Source organism: Balaenoptera ricei, chromosome 1 (assembly GCF_028023285.1).
Source record: "Balaenoptera ricei isolate mBalRic1 chromosome 1, mBalRic1.hap2, whole genome shotgun sequence".
Lineage (NCBI taxonomy): Eukaryota > Metazoa > Chordata > Mammalia > Artiodactyla > Balaenopteridae > Balaenoptera > Balaenoptera ricei.
The window spans coordinates 118,930,355-118,958,021 of NC_082639.1; the positions used below are offsets into that span (position 1 = coordinate 118,930,355).

Consider the following 27,667-nt stretch of genomic DNA (forward strand, 5'->3'; position numbering starts at 1 on the left):
TACCTAAGTGGAGGCATTAAGAAGACCCTTCTTTGAGAGACTGTGTGCTTAGCTGGCGAGGCTGCTAGCACCTATAGTGCCCTTGGTAGGTCAGGAGTGTTTCACCCTCTTGCTAGTGAAACCAGGGTGGAGGAGAGGGGACACTACAAAGAGCTGGGATGGGGGTTTGCCCAGGATGTGGAACTTTCAGTGCTAAAACCAAGACAGTTCCAGGAAGACCAAGATGGCTGGTCCTCCTGGTTGGCATTCACCCCTACCATCCTTCCCCTTGCTTCTGTACCCAAGGAACCTTGTGGCTCATGACAGGTGAGCATCTGGCAGATGGCTCCTTTGTGGATGAGGGCCCTGGTTCAGGACGCAGCGTCTTCCTCTGCCCCAGTGGGTGCCTCTCATCCCATCCTGGCTTTTGGCCTCATCCCCTCCCTAGTTTTCTTCTCTGAACCTTCTGGTGCTCCAGGGGTGGGGTGGGCCTCTGACAGCAACATCTAAACGGTTTCTTTAGCTCCGTGGTATGTAAGGAGATGCTCCACAAAAATCTTTTTTTAAGGAGAAATTTATTTTTTAATAAACTTTTGTCAGACAGATCTGAACCTTTGCTGTGCTTTGTTGGCATCTCAGAATGGGATGCAAGCAGCATAGTCTGAGGTTAAGGTTTTAGGGCAGGTGTGGTAGAGTCTTACTTCTGTTTTCTGAAGCATTTCTCTGTGTCCCAGAGAAGACCTTTGCCTGCAACCTCTTCTGTCCCGGCCCTGGACCACTTCCTTTTCCCTAACCCGGCACTCGTATTCATTCAAGGTCCTTCAGACAATTATTTCCAAACCTAGTTCTCTATTAGGATAGAGCTTGGTCATTCCTTGTTATCATTTTTTTCCCCTTACAATCTCATTTCTTCTTGCCTCCCTGATTTTTGGCAAATAAGTGCTCTGTAATTTTTTCATAAAGAAAGGAATAGAGCTCTGAGATACTATGTGCTTTTCCTATATGGTCTGATTTAATTCCCATGATAACCCTGCAGGTTTCCATTTCACAGATGAAGAAGCGGAGGTGCAGGGAGGTTGACCAGCTGGCTGAAATTCACAGACCTGCTTAAAAGTGGCAGAACTGGGATTGGGACTGCCAAGCCTTTTCATCTGATTCTATCATACTGTTATTTTTAGAACATTGGCTTGGAAGCCAGGACACCTGTGTCATAGTCTCATCTGGACCCTGTAACTAACCGGGTGACCTTGAGCAAACAGTAGATCATTGGACATCACTGTCCTGCCTTATTGGAGTAAAAAGTTGGGACTGAAAGACTTTGGGGGCACCTTCCCGTGCTAATGTCTCTGTCTTCCATCATTTCTTCTCTCTGGGAAACTGTCTTCACAGTCCATGTGTACCCCTCATTTCTCTCCCCTCGCACTGGCTACTCTTAAGGACTCTTCTCTCTGATTATCCTTGTGGCTTTTCTTAGCCTCTTTCCCTCCACCTTTTGGCAAGAGGAATTTTGTTGCTGTGACTTTGGATTCCTCAGACTTCCTGCTTCCTATAGTTTACCTAGATTACCATATCCGAAAAATCATTGCAAAAGTACTTGCTGTTTTGTGGTGGTGGTGATGATGATGATGAATTACTCTGCTATGAGAACTGTTGGGTGGACCATCATGGGAAGTTGGGTAATAAGATGGAGGCTCAACAGTCTGGGACAGCCTGAAGGTAGGTAAAGAATTAGATAACATCTTAAAGGTTCTTGCTTAACAACAGGAATAGCTACTCATTGTTCATGTCTGTTTGATGGGCCAGGCTTTGTACTAGATGTTGAGGATACAGGGGTGACAACTACATGCTACCTAGTTATTGCAGTCTGGTTAAGGGAGACACAGTTAATATAAGAAGCAAGCAAACAGTTCTAAACTCACAACTCTGATAAGTGAAACCAAGTGTAACAGGGAGAACTAACCTAGACAGGGAGCTGAAAGAAGATGTAAGTGTCGAGCACTTTGTATACATTATCTCATTTAGTCTTTACAGTGGCTCTGTAAGGGGGGTAATCTTTGCCCCATTCTGCAGAAAAAGAAACTGAAGCTCAGATTTCAATCCTGACCTGACTGCATAGCCCAGGTTCTTTATCCTATACCTTGCTACCTCCCTTAAGAGTCTTTAATCCCAGCCTATGTAATTCTCTGTGTAGGGCCATCACTTACCCTTTGGCAGAATAGATGGAAACTTTTCTGTTGTGATTTGAAGGCTGTAGTTAAAAGGCATCTTTGTCCTCAAATATCCACTCTACTGATCTGATACTCAGTGCTAGAAACTCTGGCCAGTGAATAGCCTTTGAGGATATCTGGTTTCCATGAGATGCTCTTAAAGTGTGAGTGTGTCATCTGGCTGGGGTAGTAAATTAGGACATTTGCTGCTAGTGTTGTCCTAGTTTGTCTAGTTAGCTAGCTGTGTGTGGAATGCATGGAGACTGGGGACTTGGAACCAGGACAGGGAAGTTTTGGTGGGGAAAGAAATGGCCCAGAGGTTTGGTTCTATACTGGGAGGAGGGCTAGAAACGGTACCTGGAAAGATGAGGAATGGGACCCCATGTGAGAGGTGAAAGGTCACTAGAGACAAACTTTGCCTCTGCTGGTCTTGATATCATGTCTGTCTCTCTACATCTTTTCACCCTTCTGAGATACAAAGTGCATCATATTATTTTTTTCAGCTCTTATGTGAGAAGAAGGAACCGGTTATTTATTTTCTCTGTTATACACAGATCAGAAACAGCGCAGCCGAGTGGCTGAGCCAAGAGTAGATTGACTCATGTCTTTATCTGGGGTTCTTGAACCTGCTGCTGCTCGGGGTTTAGTTGGCATCAGGGTGAGAGCTCAGCCTGTTGGGCTTGCCTCTCAGCAGCTGGTCCTCATGAGGACCTCTTTAGCTTTTCTCTCTTGCTCTCTCCCTTCTCCTGCTCATCTACTTGTTTCTTTGAAAAGTCCCCTCTTTACAACTGTCCCCTCCTTAAGCCTTAGCCTGTCAGGGCACTCACGGTAATGTTTGGCAGAGCTGGTAGCACTTGGGACACCTTTCTGAGAATAGTGAAGCCTTATCCATAGTGTCCTTTGAACTCTAAAGATGAGAAGGGCTATAATGTACAGAGGAGAAAGCCCGTGGGTGCCAGGGTGATGGGAAATATCTTTATGCGTTTGAGGAGAGAGTAGAGTCTGAATCTTTACAGAGAACAGTCTTAGCTTGCCATAGCGGGGAACTTGCCAACAGTTAAAGCTATCGTCTGAGGTAGTAATTTCTTCTTCAGTGGTGGTATTTGAGCATAGGCTGGTTAACACCATGGCAGGGATTTATAGAAGAGAGAAAAATTTCAGGTATATGTGTGGAGGGGGGAGGGCTGTCAGACAATGTGATCTGTGTTTACTGTCCCTTCTAACCCTGAAATTCTACTTCCTTAATCTCACCATAACACCACTTTTTTGTTTTTTCCTTTTAGTCACAGTCTTTGAAAGTTGGAATTTTTAAGTTGGAAAATGTGTAATATATTATTTTACCTTTTTACTTGGTGTGTCTTTAAAAATATATTCCTGCCTGGAAGTTTGGTACTGTTTGTGTTTTAGGGCCACTTCAGTGAGCCTGGTTTACCCACGCAGTCCCAGAAATGGTGTGGTGTTTGGACTCTTTGTTCTGGAAGCTTCAGCATGATACAGAAATAATCTATCTTGTGAGCTTCTGTTCAGTTTTACTACACTGGAGAGTAGGAATATGAAATGGGATTGCTGAACTCTTATAAGATAGAAAAAATTCATTTTCTTTGGGAGAGGGAAATGTATCTTCTAGGACTAGAACTAAATTTCAGTACAGTTATAGCTCATTTTTCCCCCAGGGATTATTTATTTGGTGAACTCAAGCATCTTGATGACAGGCAGCAGTGCAGAAAGGCACAGAAGAGAGATTTGAGCAGCCAAAATGGATGGTGAATCTCATAGCCTTGTGTTGAAGGAGAATCTAATTTGGCTGCAGTTGTACTTTGTTTCCACAGCAGACCAAAAGGGGGAGAGTTACTGCATTGTTTTTTTTTTTTTAAATTTTATTTATTTTTGGCTGTGTTGGGTCTTCATTGTGTGCAGGCTTTCTCTAGTTGCGGCGAGTGGGGACTACTCTTCATTGTGGTGCGCGGGTTTCTCATTGTGGTGGCTTCTCTTGTTGCGGAGCACGGGCTCTAGGTGTGTGGGCTTCAGTAGTTGTAGAACGTGGGCTCAGTAGTTGTGGCACATGGGCCCTAGAGCACGTGAGCCTCAGTAGTTGTGGCCTGTGGGCTCAGTAGTTGCGGTGCGCGGGCTTAGTTGCTCCACAGCATGTGGGATCTTCCCAGACCAGGGATCGAACCCGTGTCCTCTGCATTGGCAGGCAGATTCTTAACCACTGCACCACCAGGGAGGTCCCCCTTGCATTGTTTTCTAATAACAGATTTATTGAGATATAATTCACATGCCATAAAATTCACCCTAATAAGCATGTACAATTCAGTGATTTTTAGTATATTCACATAGTTGTGTGACAGGTATCTAGTAGCAGAACATTTTCATCATCTCCAAAGGAAAACATATACCATTAGCAGTCATTTCCCTAGTCCCTGGCAACCACTAATTCACTTCCTGTTTGTATGGATTTGCCTATTCTGGACATTTCCTATAAATAGAATAATACAGTATGTAGCTTTTTGTGACTAGCTTCTTTTAGTTAAAGTGATGTTTTCAAGGTTCATCCATACCGTAGCATGTATCAGTACTTCATTCCTTTTTATTGCCAAAAGATATTGTATGGATATGCCACATTTTTTAAATGTGTGCATCCGTTGATGAACATTTGTGTTGCTTCCATTTTTTGGCTGTTGTACATAGTGCTGCTACAAACATTCATGTATAAATTGTTACATAGCCATATGTCTTCCTTTTTTATTTTTATTTATTTTTTGGCCATGCCGTGTGCCCTGTGGGATCTTAGTTCCCCGACCAGGGATCGAACCTGTGCCCCCTGCAGTGGAAGTGCGGAGTCTTAACCACTGGACTGCCAGGGAAGTCCCAGCCATATGTCTTCATTTTTCTTGGGTATAAACCTAGCAGTGGAATTGCTGGCTGATATATTAACTTTGTTTAACTTTTTGAGGAACTGCCAAACTTTTCCAAAGTGGCTGCACTATTTCCTACTGCAATTTCTCCATATCCTTGCCAACACTTGTTATTGTCTATCTTTTTAACTTTTATCCATCCTAATAGGTAAGAAGTATGTCATTGTGGTCTTGATTTGCATTTCCCTAATGACTAATGGTTGAACATCTTTTCAAGTTCTTACTGGCCATTTGTTTATCTTCTTTGGAGAAATGTCTATTCATATTCTTTGCCCATTTTTCATTTGGGTTTTTTGTCTTTTATTGTTCTGAGAGTTATATTCTGGATAAAACTCCTTTATCAGGTATGATTTGTAAATCTTTTTTCCCATTCTGTGAGTTGTAGTTTTACTTTCTTGATGATATCCTTTGAAGCACAAGTGCTTTTAATTTTAAGTCCAATTTATTTTCTTTCTTTGTTTGTGTCATATCTAAGAAACCATTATCTAATCTAAGGTCATGAAGATACACTCCTTTGTTTTCTTCTAAGAGTTTCATAGTTTTAGCTCTTACATTGAGATGTATGATAAATTTTGAGTTAATTTTCACATATATGTGGTAGGAGTCTCATTTCATTCTTTTGCATGTGACTATTCAGTTGTCCCAGCACCATTGTTAGAAAGACCTTTTTCCCCCAATGAATTATCATGGCACTCTTGTCAAAAATCAGTTGACTGTAAATGTAAGGATTTATTTCTGGACTCTCAATTTTGTCCCACTGATCTGTATGTCCAGCTTTATGCCAGTACCATCCTGTCTTGATTACTGTAGTTATGTAGTAATTTTTGAAATTGGGAAGTCCTGCAACTTTGTTTTTCTTTTTTAAGATTGATTTGGTGATTCTGGGTCCCTTGCATTTTCACACAAATTTTAGGATTGACTTGTCAATTTATTGCAAGAAAGGAAGATGGGATTCTGTGATATTGTGGTGTAATAAATATATATTTGGTCCCTGGTTTCTGGCACAGAACTCCTAAAACTCTTAGAATTTCCTGAATGTTAGGGGTGAGAGGAGCATCTGTTGTCACTCATAAGCAGCCCCTTTCAACCTTATCTGAGTTGATGCTAATGAGGTGATTCTTGGTGGGACCCTAATAGCTTCGGGATGGGGGCTGGTTGCCAGAGGAACCAGCCTTATGATTAGAGGGTTGGGACTTTCAGCCCCACCTCCCAACCTCAGGGGAGGTGAGAGGGGCTGGAGATTAAGTCCAACCTCAATGGCCAGTCTATATAATATAACCTTCTGAACAGTGGGATTTGGGGAGCTTCCAGGTTGGTGTTGGGAGGGTGGTGTGCCCAGAGAAGCTTACCAGAGCTCTGCCCCACTTCCCACATACTTTGCCCTATGCATCTCTTCATCTGGCTGTTCATTTGTATCCTTTATAATAATTCAGTACTAGTAAGTAAAGTGTTTCCCTGAGTTCTGTGAGCTGTTATAGCAAATTATCAAACCTGAGAGGGGTCATAGGAACCCGTAATTTATAGCTGGTTGGTCAGAGGTACACGAGACGGAAGACTTGTGATTGGCGTCTGAAGTGGCGGGGCAGTCTTGTGGGACTGAGCTGTTAACTGGGGGAGTCTGTGCTAACTCTGGGTAGTTAGTGTCAGAATTGAATTAAATTGTAGGATACCCAGTTGGTGTCTGCAGAGAAGTGGAGAATTACTTGGTGTGAAAAACCCACACATTTGATATCAGAAGTGCTGGTAGTAAAAACAGTGTATAGGTTTTAGTAGAAATTGCACTGAATTTGTAGATCAATTTGGAGAGTATTGCCATCTTTACAGTATTAAGTCTTTTGAACAATGAACATGGGAAGTCTTTCCATTGATTTATGCTGTCTTGACTTTCTTTCAATTATGATTTATAATTTTCATTCTACATCTTATACTTAAATTTATTCCTAAGCATTTTACTCTTTTTGAATATTACAGTATGCTATTGTGAATAAAATTGTTTTCATTTTTGAACGCATTCATTGGTCTTAATAGGGTTTTTGTGTGTGTGTGTGTGTGTGTGTGTATATCTGTATTAACATGATCTTTATATAGAAAATCTTATCTGTAAATAGTTTTGCTTCTTCTTTTTTCAGTCTGGATGCCTTTTATTTCTTTTCTTGCCTAATTTCCCTGACTAGGACTTTTAGATCAATGTTGAATAGAAGTGATAAGAATGAACATCTTTGACTTGGTCATGATCTTAGAGAAAAAGCATTCAGTCTTTTACCATCCAGTATGATGTTGGCCCTGGGTTTTTTGTAGATGTTCCTTATTAGGTTGAGGAAGTTTCCTTCCATTTATAGTTTGTAGAGTGTTTTCATCATGAAAGGATATTGGATTTTTGTCAAACACGTTTTGTCTATTGGGAGGATCATTTGGTGTTTGTCCTTTATTTCATTAATATGGTATAGTGCATTAATTAATTTTCATATATTAAACCAACCTTGCATTCTTGGGAAAAATTCCACTTGGTCATTGTATCAATCCTTTTTATATGTTGTTGGATTTGTCTTGCTAATACTTGAGGATTTGGGGACAGTTGTCAAAAGCAGAAGCATATATGGCATATTGTTATCATTCTTGCTGCTAACAGTGTAGGAAGCATTAGAAAAATCCTAAAAATCAGCCTCAAGGACTCAGAAGACATAGTAGTAATCTGGAGACATTTCTCATGGAGTCATTGCTGATATTAGCTTATATATTAAGTGATGTATATAATGGTTATTCTGAATCTTGAAGAAATACATTGGATTCTAGTTCAGAGTCTCAGTTATTAGGGAAGAGTATAATATATTTTAGGACAATTTCCAGTCAAGAAAGAGAAAAGAGAGAAAAATAGAGTAAAGCTTGGTATTTAAATGGGGGTACATGCCAGTTATCTGGAAATTTTTCTAGTTGTGGGGTTTTGGTCAGTGATAAATGACCGCTGTACTAGAGATCCTGCATCCCCAACTCTTTTCCTGGTCACAGCCTGTTCATCTGGAGGGAAACGTGACAAGGTATGTACCTCAAGCTGAGCCTATTCTGTGAGGTTCTGTGAGCAGTGTCATAGTTAGTCACTCCCTGCTGGGGGTGGTCCTTGGGGGGGGGGCGGGAGTCTGTCAGTGTCTGTGTAGCTTGGTCACTGGTGACACTCCCTGCTCATGGCTTTCATCCCTTCCCTTTTGTTTGAGCCTGTTGGGGTTGAATTCTAGATTCCATCCTCCCATTAACTCTGTGGCATTTTGAATTACCTTGTTTTGTGCAGAGTCGTTAGTCTGTGAGAATCCAAGACAGGATTATTGTAGAGCTACAAATTCTGCCTCCTCAGGGTCTTTTTGGCCCACAAAGAAAGAGCATAATGATATAAAGAATATCATCTCTTTATGGTTGTATGATATTTTAAAAACTAGAATACTTTTGTCTGCATGATCTAATTTTGATTCTTAGGACAACTTTGACTTATAGGCAGTACAGATACTAGCTGTATTCTATGGATGAAACAGGCTTGGAGAGTTTAAATACTTAGAATCTAGCAGGTACAGAGTGTTGGTACTGGGAAATCCCTCTCTGGCATCATCCTGGAGTCTCCTCATCTCTGTGTTTCTTCAGTTCCCTGGTCCTTTCCAATAGTGGGATCATTTTTTCCTCCTTCAGTGTCATTGCTCCATTTTCATAATGAACATCTTCAGTTCCATTCCCAGTGTCATTCAGTGAATCAAATGGTGATCCCTTTTCCTTTTTCTGCAAATCTTCATGCCCTGAAATTTTTCATTGGTTTGTTTTTGACCTCATGATCATTCTGGTGTCTGTACACAGGCTTACTTGTCCAGCTCAGTTTGCGTTTAATGTAGTGAACCAGGCCTTATTGGGGCACACTGGCTTGTGTTCATCCTGAATGCTTATTTCCTACTGAAGTATGAGTGTTTCAGTGAAGGGTAGGGAGACCCACTTTGGTTCCGATTCCGCCACTCACAAACTATATTCTTCTCTTTGAGCCTCAGTTTTCCCTTCTGTAAAATGAAGGGTTGGATCAAATGACCTTTAAGGCCACTTAAGCTGTTGGGTCTGACTTGCCTATGATTTTCTCATGTTCTTTGTTCATCTCTCCATTCCTGGCTTACCTGGTTGTTCTACAGGTGATTTCAGTATCATGGAATGTCAGTGTTTCTCTTTGCCTCTCACTATGCCCTGGGCTTCCCCCTTTTCCTTTTTTTTTTTTTTTTTCCCCCCATAGGAGAAATAACCTGCAGTCTAAGTAAGCATCCCAGGTGGAAGGAATGGAAAGCACTCCCTGACCAGGATGCAGCCCTAGCCCCTGCCCCATGCCTGCATCTGTGATGTAAGCGAGAGATCTTAATTGTGAAGCTGAGGCTTTCATTCAAGAGCTAATAGTTGAAAGACTAGAACAGGTTTCCGTCTTACTGCTTTTTTCTCTCCTCTTTGCTCTCTCATTCAGAGTCCTCATAATAAAGAAAAATGATGAAGCCAACCCATCTAAGCTTTTGCTAATGGAGACTAAAAGAACTCACAGAGGCAGCCTCTCCATGGGCATGTTGCACGGTTCAGTCTTACCCTCTGTGCCTTTTAGAGAATTGCAAGGCATTAGCGTAAAGACAAGTCACCACAATTATTTATTTTGCACCCAGCCCCTTAATGTTGAGGAGCAGGAAGGATTCTGCTGTGATCTCCGGCACGTTCATCGGCCCCCGCTGAGCCCCTGATCAATAGTGACACAGTCGCATCAGATGGCCTTCAAATAGTACTTTCTTTTTCAGATGGGCTGGGAGAGAGAGGAAGAAATATAAGTGCTTCATTCCTCTTAGACTACAAATAAATAAAGACATGGTGTGCAGCCGCATTTCAAGCATTTTGGAAGCTTTTCTGGTGTGTGGGTGTTGGGGACGGATAGGGGGAGGACCGGGGAGAGGGGAACCTGCACTGAGGCTTCTGTCTTGTTGCTGGCGGTGGTAAGAACACTGGTAAATGTCCATATGGGTACTTCTAAGTCCCCACTCCCCCTCCTGCACACCTCAGCACCTGGAGAACAGAGCAGGCCGCAGAAGTGGGGTGTGGGGCACCCCGAGGCAGCTTTTCTCTTTTTGGTTCCCTCCCCCAGAGCATTTAGTAGAAGGTCATTGGCTGAGTGCATGCCCTGGAATCTGGGGCCACCACTGCTGCTGCAGTTAATGCTGCTTTGTTCGATGCTAAATGAGGCGAGAACTTTCACCCAGGTCACATTCATAATCCTGCTCAGCAGGACGCTCAGCTGTGCACCGAGAGCAGTTTCTGCAGGCAAGGAGGAACTTTCCTGTTGGAGCAGTCGCGCTGGCCTGGAGTGGGGAGAACGGGCTTTTCGATGCCAGTTCTGCCATGAACTGTGTCCTTGGACCAGGTCACTTCTGCGGGCTGCAGTTACCCCGCACTCATTCAGCAGATACTTGAGTTTTACTCTGCCAGACCCTGTTCTAAGGGCTGGGAATGCAGGAATATGAGGGCAAGGTCTCAGCCCTCAAGGAGCTTCCATTCTACTGGGCAAGGCAGATAGCGACCATGTAAATGAGGCAAACCCCTAAGTGCAGACCATGTTAAATGCTGGGAAGGATACAGCATGATGTTGAAAAAGAGTAACTTTAGATGGAGTCATAGTGGTGAATATTTATTAAGTGCGGGCAGGATACCCAGCTGTGCTAAATGCTTTTCATATGTTCTTACTTAATCTTTCTTCTGTGACATAACCTTGGACGTGATTCCTAAGGTTCCCTTGGGAAATTGTCTGCACCTATGATTCCAAGTTTTTAGCAGGTATCAGGACAGGATTGGTTACGGGACTAACTCAGATGGGCCCATCACAGCTGGTGATTTCTGAATACAAGCAGCGTATCAGATTTTCTACTGCTTCTGTGTATTTTTGGAGAGAGAACTCAATGTGGCCAAGAGACCTGAAGGATATGAGAAGGTAGGCAGGGTGATGGAATAAAAACCAGGCCAGGTTTGGGACCCGAAGGGAGAGAGTTAATAAGAATGCAGGCAGTGGGGAGGGTCCTGGACTGGGACCCAGGAGCTGGGGGGAGAACAAGCCCCTTCTCTGCCACCTGCTAACTGCTTTAGGCCTCATCGTCTATCTCTGTAGCAGGAGGGGTGTCCTCCTGAACCTCACATGGATGTGCTCCGGGCTGAGGCTGTAGCACTGAGTGGTTTTCAGAGAGATGTAAGATGGGAATGCAGAGATCCAGGGACCTTTACATTGTGCCCATTTATGGGGGCCCTGTCCTTTTACCCCAGGAGAATGTGGCACTGTGGTCTTTCCCCGTGGCCTTGCCTGCATTGGCCAGTCAGTGGGGTTTTTATAGCCCATGACAGAAGATTCTGCTGTCTTCCTCTGAAGAGTGTAGATTTTTGTTCTTAAGGACAGTTGATGGGGCTGGTCTTAAATCCTAAATCTGCCTGTGCTGAGGTGAGCCGCTGCCACCTTCTGCTGGACTCCTTGGAGCCTCCTTTGCACATGTGCAGTTGGTGGGGTCATCCAAGACCTGAGCGGGATTTATGCACGACTGGGGCTCCTTTTCTGTCAGAAGTTTCTGCTCGCTTTCGGGCTCTAGTGACCAACTCCCCAGGCCGTCTGAGTGAGTCTTTTGGCCTAAGCTCCAGTCAGCCAATGCAGCATTTGTGGGATTGTGCTATTGGGCAAAACTGCACAAACCAGGTCTTACCTAGTGTGGTTCCCTCCTTTTAAGGGTTGATTCTCAGCCAGTCTCTGCCTGCTTTTGGTCTCTCTCCAGTGCCTTCAAAGTTACTTTTATTATTTCAATTAACAGACTTAATTTTTTTAGAGTGGTTTTAGGGTTACAGAAAAATTGGGTAGTGAGGACAGAGTTCCCATATGCCCACTCAACCTGCCCACCCCCGCCCAGTTTCCCATTATTAACATCTTGCATTAGTGTGGTGTATTTGTTACCATCGATGAGCCAATATTGATAAATTATAATTAACTAATATCCATAGTTTATATGTATCCATAGTTCACTCTTCGTACATTCTGTGCAGTTATTTCTTTGTATCTTGTCCAGAGTTTGTTGGAGGCCTAGCCTGAGGATACCAGTTTCTCCAACATTATCACAAGCAGAATCATCTGATGCATTTATTTTTGATTCATACATAAGCTTTTTCCTGGTCTCTGGAAACACTTGACAGAAACCTTGTAAATAAAGGGAGTTCCTTGACAAGGGCAAGGGCAGAAAGTCTAACAAGTCGATGGGCGGCGATGATATTTGTGGCTGTGTTAAGCTGTTATGTCTTGATGTTTTTAGTGTGATTCATGTACCAGGAAACACTACAGTTCAGTTTATCACTGTCTTCAGAAGTTAATCTCCAGAAAATAGGGTGGAAGCAAGAAAATGGGAAAAAAAAAAAAAACCACCAAAAAACAAACCAACAACAACAGAAAAACTTCATGAGGTATTAACCTAGCACCAAGGGTGAGGTTTTCTGGAAACTTACAAAGAATATCTGAAGTCCGTTGGTTAACCTTATTTGCACTTAACTCCTGCTTATTCTGTGAGTAGCTTCCTGCATGTGAAGGCACTCACGTACCTTCCTCTTCCATTGGAAGAGGAAGCCACAGATAAAACTGACTTAGATAGGGCTTCCCTGGTGGCACAGTGATTAAGAATCTGCCTGCCTATGCAGGGGACACGGGTTCGAGTCTAGGTCCGGGAAGATCCCACATGCCGCGGAGCAGCTGGGCCCGTGAGCCACAACTACTGAGCCTGTGCTCTAGAGCCCGCGAGCCACAACTACTGAAGCCTGTGTGCCTAGAGCCCGTGCTCCCCAACAAGAGAAGCCACCACAATGAGAAGCCCGCGCACCGCAACGAAGAGTAGCCCCTGCTCGCTGAAACTAGAGAAAGCCTGTGAGCAGCAACAATGACCCAACGCAGCCAAAAATAAAATAAATAAATAAATAAATAACTGACTTGGATAAATCTCACATGTTGATTACTTAGTACAAGTTGCATCTTCCTTCTAGTTTCTTTTTTTTTTTTTTTTCTTTCTAGGTGGTAATGAAAAGGAAGCAGGCCCTGATATTTTTAAACTTGTGTGGTTGTATGAACCACCTTTCAGGTGGGTCTGGTCTACGACTGTGTCTTACACTTTGGCCAAAATGGAGCCTCAGAATGGACTGAAGTTAGTTGTGGAGGTGGTAATGTTTAGGTATCGAGATACTCTTTCGGTTTTTTTTGTTATACATGCACATGACGGCAGTAATCACTTATCGTACTCTCTGGGTTTGCCCTGAGGAGTGGGATTTCTGACCCCTCCCCTGCCTCCCTGAAATTGTTGCTGTTTTTTGGTTCATGATTAGTGTGGATATTTGGCTTTTGATCCCTACTTCGTGTTTCCTATTAATCTCCTTGAATAACCGTAAGGTGCAGCTATGGTAGAGATGGGTTATCTGCTCCAGACTCTCCTCAGAAAGACAGATTTGTGATTTTCTTCACATGATTGGGAAGGAGGATGAGTGAATATGTGGTGTGAATACAAGTGGGATGTGTTAGTGAGTGTGGGATGACCGTGTGCATGCTTTGTGTGGGGTGTGTGTGTGTGTGTGTGTGTGAGGTGATCAGTCATGTGTATGCATGTGGCACATGAGGTGTGTGAACGTGTGCCCTGATGTGTGTGTGTGAAGGTGTGTGGTGTATGCGTGCACATGTACCAGGTTGGCTGATGGCGTGAAGGAGGCACTAATAGCATGAAGATGTTGGGTGTCCTCACGTGAGTGCCTTCACATGCAGGATGCTACTCGCTTGTTCGGAAACCTTGTCCAGAGCTAGAAAGCTGCCTCTCCATTCTGTCTGTGTTGCTTCCATCCTCACTGTACCCCGAACGCTTTGGGATTCTCAGTCCAGCGGGGCCCCTTCTTGAGAAGGGATGGGGATGGGACCCATCTGGGCATCTGCATTCAGGCCCAGTTGTGGACCTCACTGGGTAGCAGGCCCTTTCCTGGGGTTGCAGGGATCAGTGTGGGAGGATCGTTCAGTCCTCCAGGTTTACCTGTAATGGGTGACCTTGCTCGGTCTTGAGATCCAGGCTCCCATGTGATGCCAGAGGGAACACAAGCCCTGAAGGTCTGATTGCCAAGTCAGCCCTGACTGCTCAGAGTTCAGGGCAAGAGCCATCAGGCGTGCAGCGTTCAGGAGAGGGAGCACGGAAACTGCCCCCGGCAGGGGTGGTGCTTTGAAGTTGGGCAATCACAAACCCGGCCTCATGTCATTCCTGGCTTATGTGGGTCACTGACATGCTGACAAACGGTGGGGCCCCAGCAGAGCTCAGAGGGCAGAAACACCAGCCATGGTTAAAGCTGACAGCACGCTTAGATCCTTAGATTGAGGGGGCTTTGTTTACCTGCTGTGGTGAGGCTGTCCATCTGGGGCCCAGACTTCCTACAGGCTGCTCGGAATCTTGATCTTCAGTGTGTTAGCACAAACTGTGGGTCAGTACTAGGGGAAATCCTTTCCCAGTATTTAGTTTTTGAAACTCTCCTCACTGGGGCCAGCCTTAACTCCAAATTTTAGGAAGAGCCTTTTATTCCCATAATCACAGGAAATATGTTTTCTGTAGAAATGACTGTCCTGCTCTTATCTTCTATTAATGCAATCTTGGGTTGCGTAGACCTTTAAATTATCCTGGAGCTGTTAATTTCTAGGATATCCTCTGGGCTATTTTATGTGTGTGTGTGTAAAAAGGAAAGACGAATTCCAGTGGGTCAGTGTGGAATGGGATGGTGCTTAATAAATGTTGGGTTGTCCTCTTTCCTTGTTTCATCCTGCTAAGTAATGATATCTAGAAATAATCTATAATTTTGATCCAGCAATCCCACTTGTAGCAATCCAGCCTAAAGGGCTACTTGGATGAGCTCAAAGGTGTGTAGATAAGGAGGTTTGTGGAAGCAATTTTGTAGTAGTGCCCTAGGGGAAGTGTCCATCAGTCATCAGGGGAGCCATCAAATGTAATGTGATAGACCTGTATGCATTGGTGGAGAAAGATGTCCAAGTTATATTTAAAGTTAAAAAATCAAGTTGCAGAACAACGTGAGTAGTATGAATCTTTTTACATAAAAGAAATTCCTCTGGGTGTCTATGAATATATATATATATGTCCATTAATATACAAAAAGAGATGTACATCAAACTGTTGACAGTGGGGGACTTTATTCTTTTGCTCTGCATATATCTGCATTATTTGAATAGTGTACAGCAAGAAATTATATACAGTATTAGACAACCTGTATGTCATTTGGTTTTAAAATTAACTTAAAAGTTTAATCAAGTTAAATTTTTTTAAAAAAATAAATAAATAAATAAATTTATTTATTTTTGGCTGTGTTGGGTCTTCGCTTCTGTGCAAGGGCTTTCTCCAGTTGCGGCGAGTGGGGGCCACTCTTCATCGTGGTGCGCGGGCCTCTCACTGTCGCGGCCTCTCTTGTTGCGGAGCATAGGCCCCAGACGCGCAGGCTCAGTAGTTGTGGCTCACGGGCCTAGCCACTCCGCGGCATGTGGGATCTTCCCGGACCGGGGCACGAACCCGTGTCCCCTGCATTGGCAGGCGGATTCCTAACCACTGCGCCACCAGGGAAGCCCCAAGTTAAATTTTTTAATACATAGCTAGTCCATTCTTTCTCTCCATTTAGGAAATTACTCAAATGTGTGAGGTCTCTATAACGTCCAGGGCTAACTCAATACAGTTCCATTAATTAAAAAAAGTAGATATTCATCTTTTTTATTCTTTTGGATGGCTTTAATGCATGCAGACCAGATTTGTGTAAGAGATTTATACCTTAGCTCATTTTATCTTTACTGAAATCCCATTTTACAGATGAGGAAATTGAGACAAAGGCAAAGTAGCTTGCCACAAATATAGTGGTGGGAGATTCTTCATACCCAACTCTTTCTGTTTCAGAAGCCTGCTTGTTTAAACACAGTCCTTGGCTGCATCTCTGATTAAGAACGAGATGGAAAGGAAGCGGTTTCTTGTTTTGCTTTTGTATAAAGTTAGAAATAGTCTCAAGACATCCTTTTGGCTCTTGATTTCCTCATCTGTAAAATGGGAAGATGAACTTGATGACTTCCAAAGGTCCTTCCAGCCCTGACGTTCTGTGATTAGGGGCATTTGCCATCCCTCTTCTCAGTGAGTGTTTGCTTCTGTCCCCGCAGTACGTCGGAAGCCTGGACGTGCCGAGGCCCAACAGCAGAGTGGAAATTGTGGCTGCCATGCGTCGGATCCGGGTGAGTGGCTGGAGGTGGGGCTGTTGTGGAGCTGGAACTCAAGCGTCCGCCCTTTTAGAAAGTACTGGAGGTACCAGAATGGATGGCTGCACTCTTTGCAAGACCCCTACACGGTCCAGGGGAGCTGTTCTGAGTTAGGTGGTTGATCTTGATTAAACACCAAGGTAAAATGGATGTGTGATGGCTGGAGGGCTACCACCCTCCCTCTCTTGTGACCTGCTGCTTCTCAGACTTGAGACACGTTACCCTTGAGGTTGTGTGGGTTCTGCCAGGGAATGAGGGAGACTGGTGAAGTATCTTTTTTATTCAAAGATTTTCGTGAAAAGGTTTAGTATTAGTAATTAGCTGATAATTGGCTCAAAGCATTTCAAAAGTAAAGCTTTTTTTGTGGTACATAAAGAGGATCTACTTAAATTTTTAAGAACAAACGTGGGATTTCAACAGAATTTCCTTGGTTGGTTGCTTTAGGCTCTGGACATGTGTGTGGGTTCTCTTCTGCCATTTCCGGTACTCTAGAATAGAGTTTGATCAACTTTCCAACCTGTTGCTTTCGGAGTCTGTGGTACGTGGAGCAGAGGTGGAATAAAAATTAAGTTGTCTTCTGATCACTGTGAAGGAATTTGCCCATGTGCTCTGTCGTGAAACAGAGGAAATTAGATTTGTGTGTTTCGAAGGTAGGGTTGGGATTGGTCAAACAAATTGTAATGGCTTTTTGGAGAGAATCGGTGTCGGAGGTGGCTGGATTGGTCATCCTGAATGCAGCCTGGTTTGGACTCTTTGTCGTCTAGAAGAATCTACTCACCTCAGTGGAAACCATATAGATGTTGGGAGCTTCATTTTGCTTTTTGCCAGGTTTACTTTCAGTCAATTCACCTGAGCAACAGAAACCTCAATTCAATGACAGCAATTTTGGGAAGAAAATTAGTGTGTTTGCTTCTGTTTCTGTAAGCAGTTCATCAGCCTACTAAAATAATTTTTTCACTGCTTTGGCCCTCCCAGTCCTTCAGCATTTTTTTTTTATTGATTGATTTATTGATTGATTGATTATTATTATTTGGCTGTGTTGGGTCTTCGTTTCTGTGCGAGGGCTTTCTCTGGTTTCGGCGAGCGGGGGCCACTCTTCATCGCGGTGCGCGGGCCTCTCACTGTCGCGGCCTCTCTTGTTGCGGAGCACGGGCTTCAGATGCGCAGGCTCAGTAGTTGTGGCTCACGGGCCCAGTTGCTCCGCGGCATGTGGGATCCTCCCAGACCAGGGCTCGAACCCATGTCCCCTGCATTGGCAGGCAGATTCTCAACCACTGCGCCACCAGGGAAGCCCCTTCAGCATTTTTTATTGTTAAGTTGAATTTGTTGAAACTACTATTAAATACAACAATACTGTTTTTCATGGATATAGAAATGAGTCACTTTCACATGAGTTCATTTAATGTTCATAGTAAACTGTGAAGAAGGGGTCATGTTTCCTTCATTTTCTAGATTAAACTGAGGCTCAGAGAGTCATAGAGGTCCAGAAGTGGTGGGCATGTGGCCTGAATGCAGTTCTCCAGTTGGTTTCATGAGAACATGCAAAATGCATCACACCTTTGGCTTCAGGCCTGGCATTCAGTATCCCCAGGCCTCTTCTCTTCCTTCACCTTCCTGCTCAGGTAGAAAGCACCAAGGCCTCAGCTGAGCATATCTGGGGTGTTGCTCTTGTGAGGATAGGTTACTGCTCTCATCATGGTTGTGACCTTGGGGTTTCAACAACAAAAAAAAGTCCCTCTTTTCTTCATATTTGACTAAGAGACAGCGCATGTGTTGTTGCTAATATCACTATCATTATTACAGTAATAAATATTAATAATAGAAGCTATCAATAACAGTAGCTACTATTCAGTACTTACTATGTGATAGGTGCTTTATTAGGCCTTTTAATATGGAAATAATGTTATTATTTGTAGCTACTCTAGATGAGGTGAGGGTATTATTGTTAAATTTTATAGATGAGGAAATGGAAGCCTGGGGCATTAAATAATTAATTCTGGATCAAATGGGTGTCAATAGTTGGAGCTGGGATTCATGCCCAGGGCTGTGCTCCTCCCTAATTTGGGTGATGATCCCAGCTGGAGAACCAAAAGGTAGGGACATGGAGCTTCCCCAGTGAGGGAGTCAGTGGCAGAAATACAACTTTGCAGAAGGAACAGAGGTACAGGAAAACATCCCCTTGAAGCAACGGAGGGTCAGGGTGTGTGGTGGGGCTGGCCATGCATGGGATCTGGAGGCCTTTGGGGCTGGAGTGTGGCCCCTGTCTCCTCTTCCCTCATCACCTGTCAGCCCAACTGGCCATGTGCCAGTAGCTCCGTTCCCTGTGACCTGCTTCTGGTGCTTAATGAGCAACTCATTAAATTAGATGGAGAAATGAATTGGCCAGAAAGCTGTTTGGTCTGGCTGTCCAGTCACTTGTTTAGTCTGACCACCAATAAGAACTTTGGGTGTGTGTTTTACCCTGAACCCCCCAATTCACTGCTAGGTCCAGGCTGCTATTTTCTTTTCTTCTCTCCCTTTCAAAAGCTGTCTTGCCTGTAATTACAGTTGTCGAGAACTAGGGCATGTGATTTCTGTGTAAAAGACTGTGCCTGACTCTGTCCTTTTGTGTTGAATGGTGCCAGGCTAAAGCTGGGCAGGACACTGCGGAGTTTGGTTCCTGGATGCTCTTGTGGATTCACAGGGTGCAGGCCTCCAGCTTGGCCCTGAGCAGTGTCTCGTCCTCAGAGAGAAGCAGTTACTATAAGGATCATGGTAACCTTACGTCTGTGAAATGGGTCGTGCCTCGCCAGGCCCTTTAGACGCCAGTCTCCCTGATCCTCTCTGGAGCTCTGCACGGGACAGTGCAGATTGTCTCCATTTCACAGAGAGGGAAGCACCTGGAGTGAAGGGATTGGCCTGAGGTTGGCCAGATTCATCTTCTGAGTTGGGGTTCCAGCAGCTGTATGGATTCCTGTTCCTGCCCCAGTGCCACACCTGCAGTGTTGACTCTGAGCTAAATATACGGACTGTTGATTTGACTGGTGTTTTTCCTCTCTCTTTTCCTCATTTCTCATTGGTTCCCTCGCCATATATATTTTCTTTTAAAATTTGTTATCTGTCTTCGGCATCTTTTTCTTTTCTCATGTGCTTTCAACGATTTTTTTTTTATGGTGGTTAAAAACACATCACATATTTAACCGTTTAAAAGTGTATAATTCAGTAATGTTAAGTATATTTACACTGTTGTGTAATAGATCACTCTAAAATTTTATCTTGCAAAACTGAAACTCTATACCCATTGAACACTAATTCTTCTTCCCTCTCCCCCCAGCTGTTGACCGCCACCTTTACATTTTCTCTTTCTATGATTTTGACTACTCAGATACCTCATATATATGGAGTCATACTTTGCCATTCTGTGACTGGCTTATTTCACTTAGCATAATGTCCTCGAGGTTCATCCATATTGTAGCATGTAACAGGAGTTCCTTCCTTTTTTAAGGCTGCATAGTATTCAGTTGAATGTATGTAACACATTTTCTTTATCCATTTATCTGCTGTACCCTTGGGTTTCTAACACCTTTTGGCTACTGTGAATAATGCTGCAGTGAACATTATTCACAGGAGCATGTGAATAATGCTCCTGAACAAAACAGGATCTCAGAGAGATACGCACATATCTCTTTGAGATCCTGTTTTGAATTCCTGTGGATGTATACTCAGAAGTGAGATTGCTGGATTATATGGTAGTTCTTTTTAAAAATTCTTTGAGGAACCTCCATACTGTGTTCCATAACGGTTGCACCATTTTTAATTCCTGCAACAGTATAAAAGGGTTCCAAGATTTTTTTTTCTTCTCAGTAACGTATACCTTCTTGGTACACATGAATTTAAACAGATGAATAGATGAATTTTCTTTAAATAGATGAATTGTCTTTTTCTGGTAAGGATTTGCTGGGGTGGGAACCACTAAGCACTTGGAGTGTTTCTGGGTAGTCTTAGGGAGCAGGACATAGATTCACAATGGATTGACAGGTTACTTGCTGTCATAGGGGCCTCCTGCCTGAACTGCCCAATGCCGGGGTGTGGGAGTTCCTTACGCCGTACTTTGAAGGACTAGATCTGGGGTTGTGAATGGTTGTAAGTGCAGCATTAGCACAGTTGGCATAGTATGAGTTGGCACATAAGTGGATGAATTCATCAGCACTTCTTAGAAGGCCTCTCCTTAATTTAGCACTTTCACCTTCTGCTTCTCTAACACTCCAAGTAGAACCACTTCTGGCCCTGCCATGCCCTGCCCTGGTCACGCAGTGTCCCTTTGCTTGGATGCACAGCTCTTGGTTAGGCTCTGGTGACTAGCGTGGCATGTTCCCAGGGCAGTGTGTTTGGAGGCTGCTTAGAGTGGAGACCATACAGGTGAGAGCCTGAGACCTGGGAGGTAGATGGGGGAGGAAGAAGGGAGGAGCAGGAGAGCCAGCCCTGCTCAGCTGGCGAAGGGTGTTTAGTGTTTCCTTTTGCCCTGTGGCTGATAGTTATTATTCATATAAATTTATAACTCGTACATTTACAACTTTAAACATACTTTCACATACATTATTTCATTTGATTAGCCTGGAGTGTTCCTCTTTGTTACCTCTGATGAGAGGTGGGAAGACGGGGCATGGAGGAAGGAAGGGGACACCAGGCTCTCCAGCCATGTCAGCGAGCATAATGCATGTGCGCTCATTCTCTTATTCACTCATTCATTCATTAGATGTTTATGGAACACTCTATCCTGGGCTAATGTTTCAATATTCTTTTGGGTGCTTATATTCAGTAATGGACAAGCCAGGCACATGAATAACTATATATTATTAGAAAAAGGGTAAGAAGCTAAGAAAGTGTGTAACTGGGAGATGTAACCCAATTTGAGGGAGACAGGGAAGACCTGTGGGTTACAGAGGGACGGAGTCAATAATCAGTAGATACTGCAGCCAGATGACCCCCGAGATGAGGATATTGTGGCTCAGGGAGGACTTGCAGCTCCTGGAGGGAGGTGACCACGTCACATCATACTGTCTTTGAACCTCAACTGCCTAACTTAGTGCCTGACCATTAGTACACAGTAGTGTTTCCTGAATGAATGAGGAATTTTCCCCAATAAAATGTACTTGTATAAACTCAGTCTTTTGTGTACTTCAAACACAGAATCGTAGCACATCATTCATTGTTTGAAGTGACTGTAATTGCAGTTTATCCCTCAGATTTTAGAGGCCCAAGGTCACACAGGAGGAAGACCCAGATCTTTTGATGCCCAGCCCAGAACTGCTGCAGAGTAAGGCCAGTGGAAATTCACTGTACATGTTTTGCTTCCTTGTTTTCTTTGGACGGCTTCTAGGAACTTCCATTGATTAGTTGGGAGTTGGGATGAATTGTGGGAAGCCCTGACCGTCAAACTGAGTTGGAATGAACTGCAGCTGTGGGTAGCAATAGTTTTCGGATCTGCTCTTTTTTTGTTTGTTTCCTTATTCAGGATTTGCCACTTTTCCCAAGGTTGAAAGAGGTACCTTTAGCTAGTCCCCTTGACACATGAAGACCCTGGTCTGTTCCCTTGTTTGTCTTACTCTTAAGAAATCTTCAGTTTCTCTTATTTTCTGTCTTAGTTTACTATTGCTACTGAAACAAATACCACAGTCTTACTGGTTTAAAACAATGCAGGTTTATTATTTTACAGTTCTAGAGGTCAGAAGTTTGAAATGAGTCTTATGGGGCTAAAATAAAAATGGGTCAGCAAGGCTGTGTTCTTTCTAGGGGCCCTAGGGGAGAATCTGTTCCTTGCCTTTTCCGGCTTCTAGAGGCTGCCTGTGTTACTTGGCTTGTGGCCTCATCACTCTGAACTCTCTATCACCACATCCGCTTCTTTGACTTTGACCCTCTTGCCTCCCTCTTATAAAGACACTTGTGATTACACTGGGCCCATATGGATAATCCAGGATAATCTTCCCATCTCTCAATTCTTTTTTTAAAGGGAACTTTATTTTTATTTATTTATTTATTTTTGGCTGTCTTGGGTCTCCGCTGCTGCGCACGGGCCCCCTCCAGTTGCGGCGAGCGGGGGCTACTCTTCGTTGTGGTGTGCGGGCTTCTCATTGCGGTGGCCTCTCCTGCCGCGGAGCACGGGCTCTAGGCGCGTGGGCTCAGTAGTTGTGGTTCGCAGGCTCCAGAGCACAGGCTCAGCAGCTGTGGTGCACGGGCTTAGTTGCTCCGCGGCATGTGGGATCCTTCTGGACCAGGACTCGAACCCGTGTCCCCTGCATTGTCAGGCGGATTCCTAACCACTGCGCCACCAGGGAAGCCCCCATCTCTCAATTCTTAAATCACATCTTCAAAGTCCTTTTGCCATGTAAGGTAACATAGGCACAGGTTCCAGGCGTTAGGACATGGACACCTGTGGAGGCCCATCATTCCACCTACCACACCTGCCTTGTTTATTGTCTACCAAATAGGATAAGCTAAGTGGTGGAGGCCAGACCAAATCAGCAGGCCCTCTTAATTCCAGATCACATACTTCCCCCACTCCATACTAGCTGCCTCGTATTGGGTGGACTCACATGTTCTCCTCTGATCCCTGTGATGACCCAGGCAGGAAGGAAGCTTAAGAGAGATTCCCCAGAAGCACTGGATGATTACCCTGCTCTTTGTCTACCAAGGATCCAAAGGTCTGAGAAGATGCTGGCTGGATGAAGAAAACAAGAGAAGAGGGGATACGATTTTTTTTTTTTTTTTTAAAGCTGCACAGCTTAGAACAATTCACAAAGTTCAGAGAAGTTCTGCACGAGCCCACAGTTGGTCTGACACACTGGGGTTGCTTGCTTGGAAGTTAACTGGTTGAAAGTTGAAGGGTGGCTAGTAATACTGAAATCAGGCTACTGGCTTTGCACCATTGGGCCTGCTGTGTGAATAGGTGAGTTTGGCAGCCAAATATCTGGTATGATTTTCAAGTCCATTGTTCCCAAATATGAATACCATTCTCCCCATTGCACTTTTTAGCTTCCTCGGAAAGCTGTGTAGTCAAAAGAGCTCTCAGTGAAGAATAATGAGAGTTGGACTCGAGTCCCCTTGACTTGATGTGTAACCTTGGTGAGGTATCTGACTGCCATTAATTTCAGTTTCCTTGTTTATAAAGGGGAAAGGCTGATACTTATTCTCTCTGGTGCTATCGTTGAGTCTGGGATAATGCATGAAAAAATACTTTATAAACCAAAAAGGACAATTTATATTCATCGGTATCATTTTTATACATTCCTCTGGGTTTCAAAGCATTTCATAAATGCAGGTAAATACCCTGAGAGATACTGAGCTGCTTCATCTAGCTCCTTTTAATAGCCAGCGTCTTTTTCCAGATTTCAGTGCAAACATCACATCCTTCGGGAGGCTTCCCCCACTAGGTCATTTTGTCTTCTCACATGATCTTGGGGCACCACACCTCTCTCTTTCGTAGCACTTGTAGCAACTGTATTCCCAGTGTCTGGCAGGGTGCCAGCCTTTGCTGAGTAGACTTTTGTTGAGTGACTGAGAAAATTAATCTTAGTTGATAACCATGTGAGCATAAAGCAGTGAAGCCCAGCGAGGCTCTATTGAGGGAGTGCCAGGGAGGAGGAGGGCTGCAGTGAAGTCAGACCTAACCAACTCTGTAACCTACCAAGGACTCTGGCATGTGGAGAGCCAGGCTGGGTTCCAGAGTGGCAGCTGGTGTTCTGTTACTCTCTCACCTTTGGAACCTGTTGTAGCTGCTGGAAGGGAAGCCTCAGGTGGGGAAGGAGAGAGAGGCATCTTGCTGGGCCTTCAGGGCTGGAGAGAAGACAGGTTTGTGGCTAAAGACCAGATTTATGGCTGTTAAAAACCCAGGGGACAGATCCCTGCAGTAGAAATGTAGTGTAGCCTCACAGAGGCCACGCAGCTGGACCTGGAGGGCTAGGTGCGTGCAGCCAGTTGCACTCAAGAGTTGTGTGGTCCCCCATCGTGGCTCCTCTGGCTGTGGGCTGGGTAAATCCTTGGCCACCCTGCAAACAGCTTTCACAGTAGTCCAGCATGGGATCAGAGTTTGCCATTGAACAGTGACTTGATTTCTCAAGAAGGACTGCTCAGGAGTGGTGTGATCCGTGGCCTGGAACGGAATGGGCAGGTGACCAGGAAATGGCCAAGCTCTCCCCTTTCCTACAGCTCCCTACCAGTGGTGCCACCTCTTCCAGAAATTTCTCTCATGATAACAAACAAATATAAAAAGGTCCTGGATGGTCTTGGGAGAACAGGAATGAAATGCTCTTGGGAGAAGATCCAGGGACTGGGGACACTGGTGGCTTTATGGAGTAGTGACTGGAGTTGTGAGTGCCTTACAGCTGCACTTGTGTTTCCCTCCCCACAGGCGTTAAGCCCCTGCACGTGGCCTCTTCATACGTTCAGCCAGGAAATCTATGTTTTACCCGCTTCCGGGAGGCTTTGTCCAGGAATCATTTCATCCCTTTATGTAACTCTCCCCCTAAGTGGCTACCCTCAATATCATTTGCTCTTTTGTCATTAATTGTTTTCCTTCTCTTCCCAAATTCAGAGTTGGCAAGTCTACCCCTGAGCAGCTTAGATTGTAACACAGACCTAGCATGGCCCTATTAATTTCCTATTGCTGCTGTAACAAATTACTACACACATAGTGGCTTAAAACAACACAAGTTTATTATCTTACAGTTATCCTCCAGTTCTGGAGGTCAAAAGTCTGAAATGAGGCTGAAATCAAGGAGTTGGCAGGGCTGTTTTCCTTCTGAGGCTCTAGGGAGAATCTATGCCCTTGCTTTTCCGGCTTCTAGAGGCTTCCTGAATTCCTTAGTCCTTGGCCCCTTTCCATCTTCAAAGTCAGCAATCATGTCACTCCAACCCCTGCTCTAACTCTGCTGCCTTCCCCTAACATGTATAAGGACCTTGATCATTACACTGGCTCTTCCTCTTTCCTCTGATGATTGAGGATGATCTCCCCTATCTAAAGGTTCTTAATGTAATCCCATCTAGGAGTCCCTTTAGCCATGTAAGATAACATATTCACAGGTTTTGGAGATTAGCTTGTGGACATCATGGTGGTGGCAGGGGGGTGGTATTAATTGAGTATTAGGCTTGTAGCGGGGATTGGAAAGATTCCACTCCTTTACTGAGGTGCTCTAGTATCGGGGTCAGGAAGAACGAGGTTCAAATCCTCTTCCTTCTCTTGACTAGCTGTATGACGTTTCTTACTGCCTCAGTCTTTAATCAGTAAAGTTGGAGTATCTTCTTGGCAGATATATTTTACGGTTTTATGTGAGTGCATGCAAAGCACTGAGCGACGTGCCTAGCACATGGATTGTGCACCATAAATAATAGTTCCCTTCTCTCCTTTCTAATTAGTGTGTATTAGACAGGGACAGTGGGGTCAGAAAACCATACAAGTTGGCTGTCAGACATACTTAAGCACCCAGTAAATATTAGCTTTTAAAAGACATCAGCTTTGCATGCCAATTATTTTTTCCCCTTAGTCTGTAGATGAGTGTTTCTCAAAATGGGTTCTGTGGCTCTCTTGGAATTTAGGGATGTAGTCTCCAGGGTCTGAGTTCTTTATAAGAATTAAAAAAATTTGTGTTTTCATTTGATCCAATAGGAAAGTAAAATGAGCCTATTCCAGACTCTTGGAAGGGCCATGTTATGCCTGAGTGCTGCCAACTGTTTTATTGTCTACAGTTGTGTTTGTTTCCTTGTGTTGGCACCAGATAGTCCTTCTGTAATTGTCGTGCCCTGAAGAAAAAGTTCACAATGTGTCTATAATGAATTCTCATAAGGTGAAGGACAAGTGACGGTACCACACCTTGTAGGAATTACGATTTTGCAGTGACGGGAACAGAAGAAAGTGACAGAAAAATGGAGACTGCACGTGGAGCGCAGGCAGGGCTGCAATGTGGCCACGCTCCTCTGGGTGGCTCTCTGAGTTGCTCGTGGCTTGTGTGACTGGTGTGATTTGCTGGCACCTGTGCTGTGCTGGTTGTCAGAATACCGTCATCCAATGTTGTGTGTGCTGAACTCAAAAGAACTTGGGTAAGGTACTCAACAACAGATTCCTGTTGTGAGAAGGGATATAATTTCAGTTAAATAACAAAATCTTCTCCGACATGAACATCTTTACTTTGAATTTATCGGTTATACAATTTGTGTTTAATTTATAAATTTGTAAAAGACCTGTATGTATAAGCAGTTTATATCCAGTCTTATGTCTTACATATTTAAATGGGGTACATGATTTGCCAGCACTTTTTTTGGTAACAGCTTTATTGAGACATAATTCACATATCACGCAACTCATCCATTTAAAGTATAGAATTCAGTGGTTTTTAGTATGTTCATAGTGTTGTGAATAACCATCACCATCATCAATTTGAGAATATTTTCATCACCCCAAAAAGAAACTCTGCACTTCTTAGCCATCACCTTCCAATCTCCCCCAAATACCCCCCATCCTAGCCTCAGGCAACCACTAGTCTACTTTCTGTCTCTATGGATTGTCTCTTCTGGATATTTCATATAAATGGCAGTCATACAGTGTGTGGCCTTTTATGTCTGGCTTCTTTCGCTTAGCATAATGTTTTCAAGGTTTATCTGTGTTATGGCATGTATCAGTACTTCATTTCTTTTTATTACTGAATGATATTCCATAGTATGGTTATACCATATATCATTTATTCATTCAAATGCTGAGTGTTTGCAAAATTTTTTTTTCTTAAAAGGAGGCCCAGACTTTATTAAATTTTAGAAAACATTTGATGTGGATTGAGCAGGGTGTAAAGGGATGGTGACAGTTGTTGTCTTCTCAGCCAAAGGAAACAAATCATTGCTTTTTTAGGTAATCTTGGGCAAGGCATTCTCATCAATATAAAGAATGATGTACTGATAGGAGAACTTAATTTTTTGTCCACTCATTTAAAAAAACGTATTGAACGTTGGGGTGCATATATCTCTTTGAATTAGTGTTTTCTTTTTCTTTGGATAAATACTCAGGAGTGGAATTGATGAATCGTATGGTAGTTCTGTTTTTAATTTTGTGAGGAACCTCCATACTCTTTTCACAATGGCTGTACCAATTTAAATTCCCACCAACAGTGCACTAGGGTTCCCTTTTCTCCACATCCTCACAGCATTATTTACAATAGTCAAGATACGGAAGCAGCCTAAGTGCCCACCAACTGATGAATGGTTAAAGATGTGTTTTA

The 27,667-nt window shown here is 43.8% G+C and overlaps 1 protein-coding gene across 8 annotated transcripts in view; it reads left to right on the top strand.

The window, feature by feature from the left end:
* LOC132372880 (carboxyl-terminal PDZ ligand of neuronal nitric oxide synthase protein) overlaps positions 1-27,667 on the top strand; it is a 304,178-nt gene that overhangs the window by 62,409 nt on the left and 214,102 nt on the right. For 6 of the 8 annotated variants that reach the window (XR_009505266.1, XR_009505268.1, XM_059935021.1 and 3 more), the window contains exon 2: positions 16,332-16,403. Coding sequence is in view for 5 of the 8 variants with exons in the window: in XM_059935021.1 (XP_059791004.1) it covers positions 16,332-16,403 (72 nt within the window). In the remaining 3 variants the exon portion in view is untranslated. Of the gene's footprint in view, positions 1-13,223; positions 13,243-16,331; positions 16,404-27,667 lie in introns of those variants that run through there. The other 2 variants (XM_059935039.1, XM_059935076.1) reach the window with 2 other exon arrangements.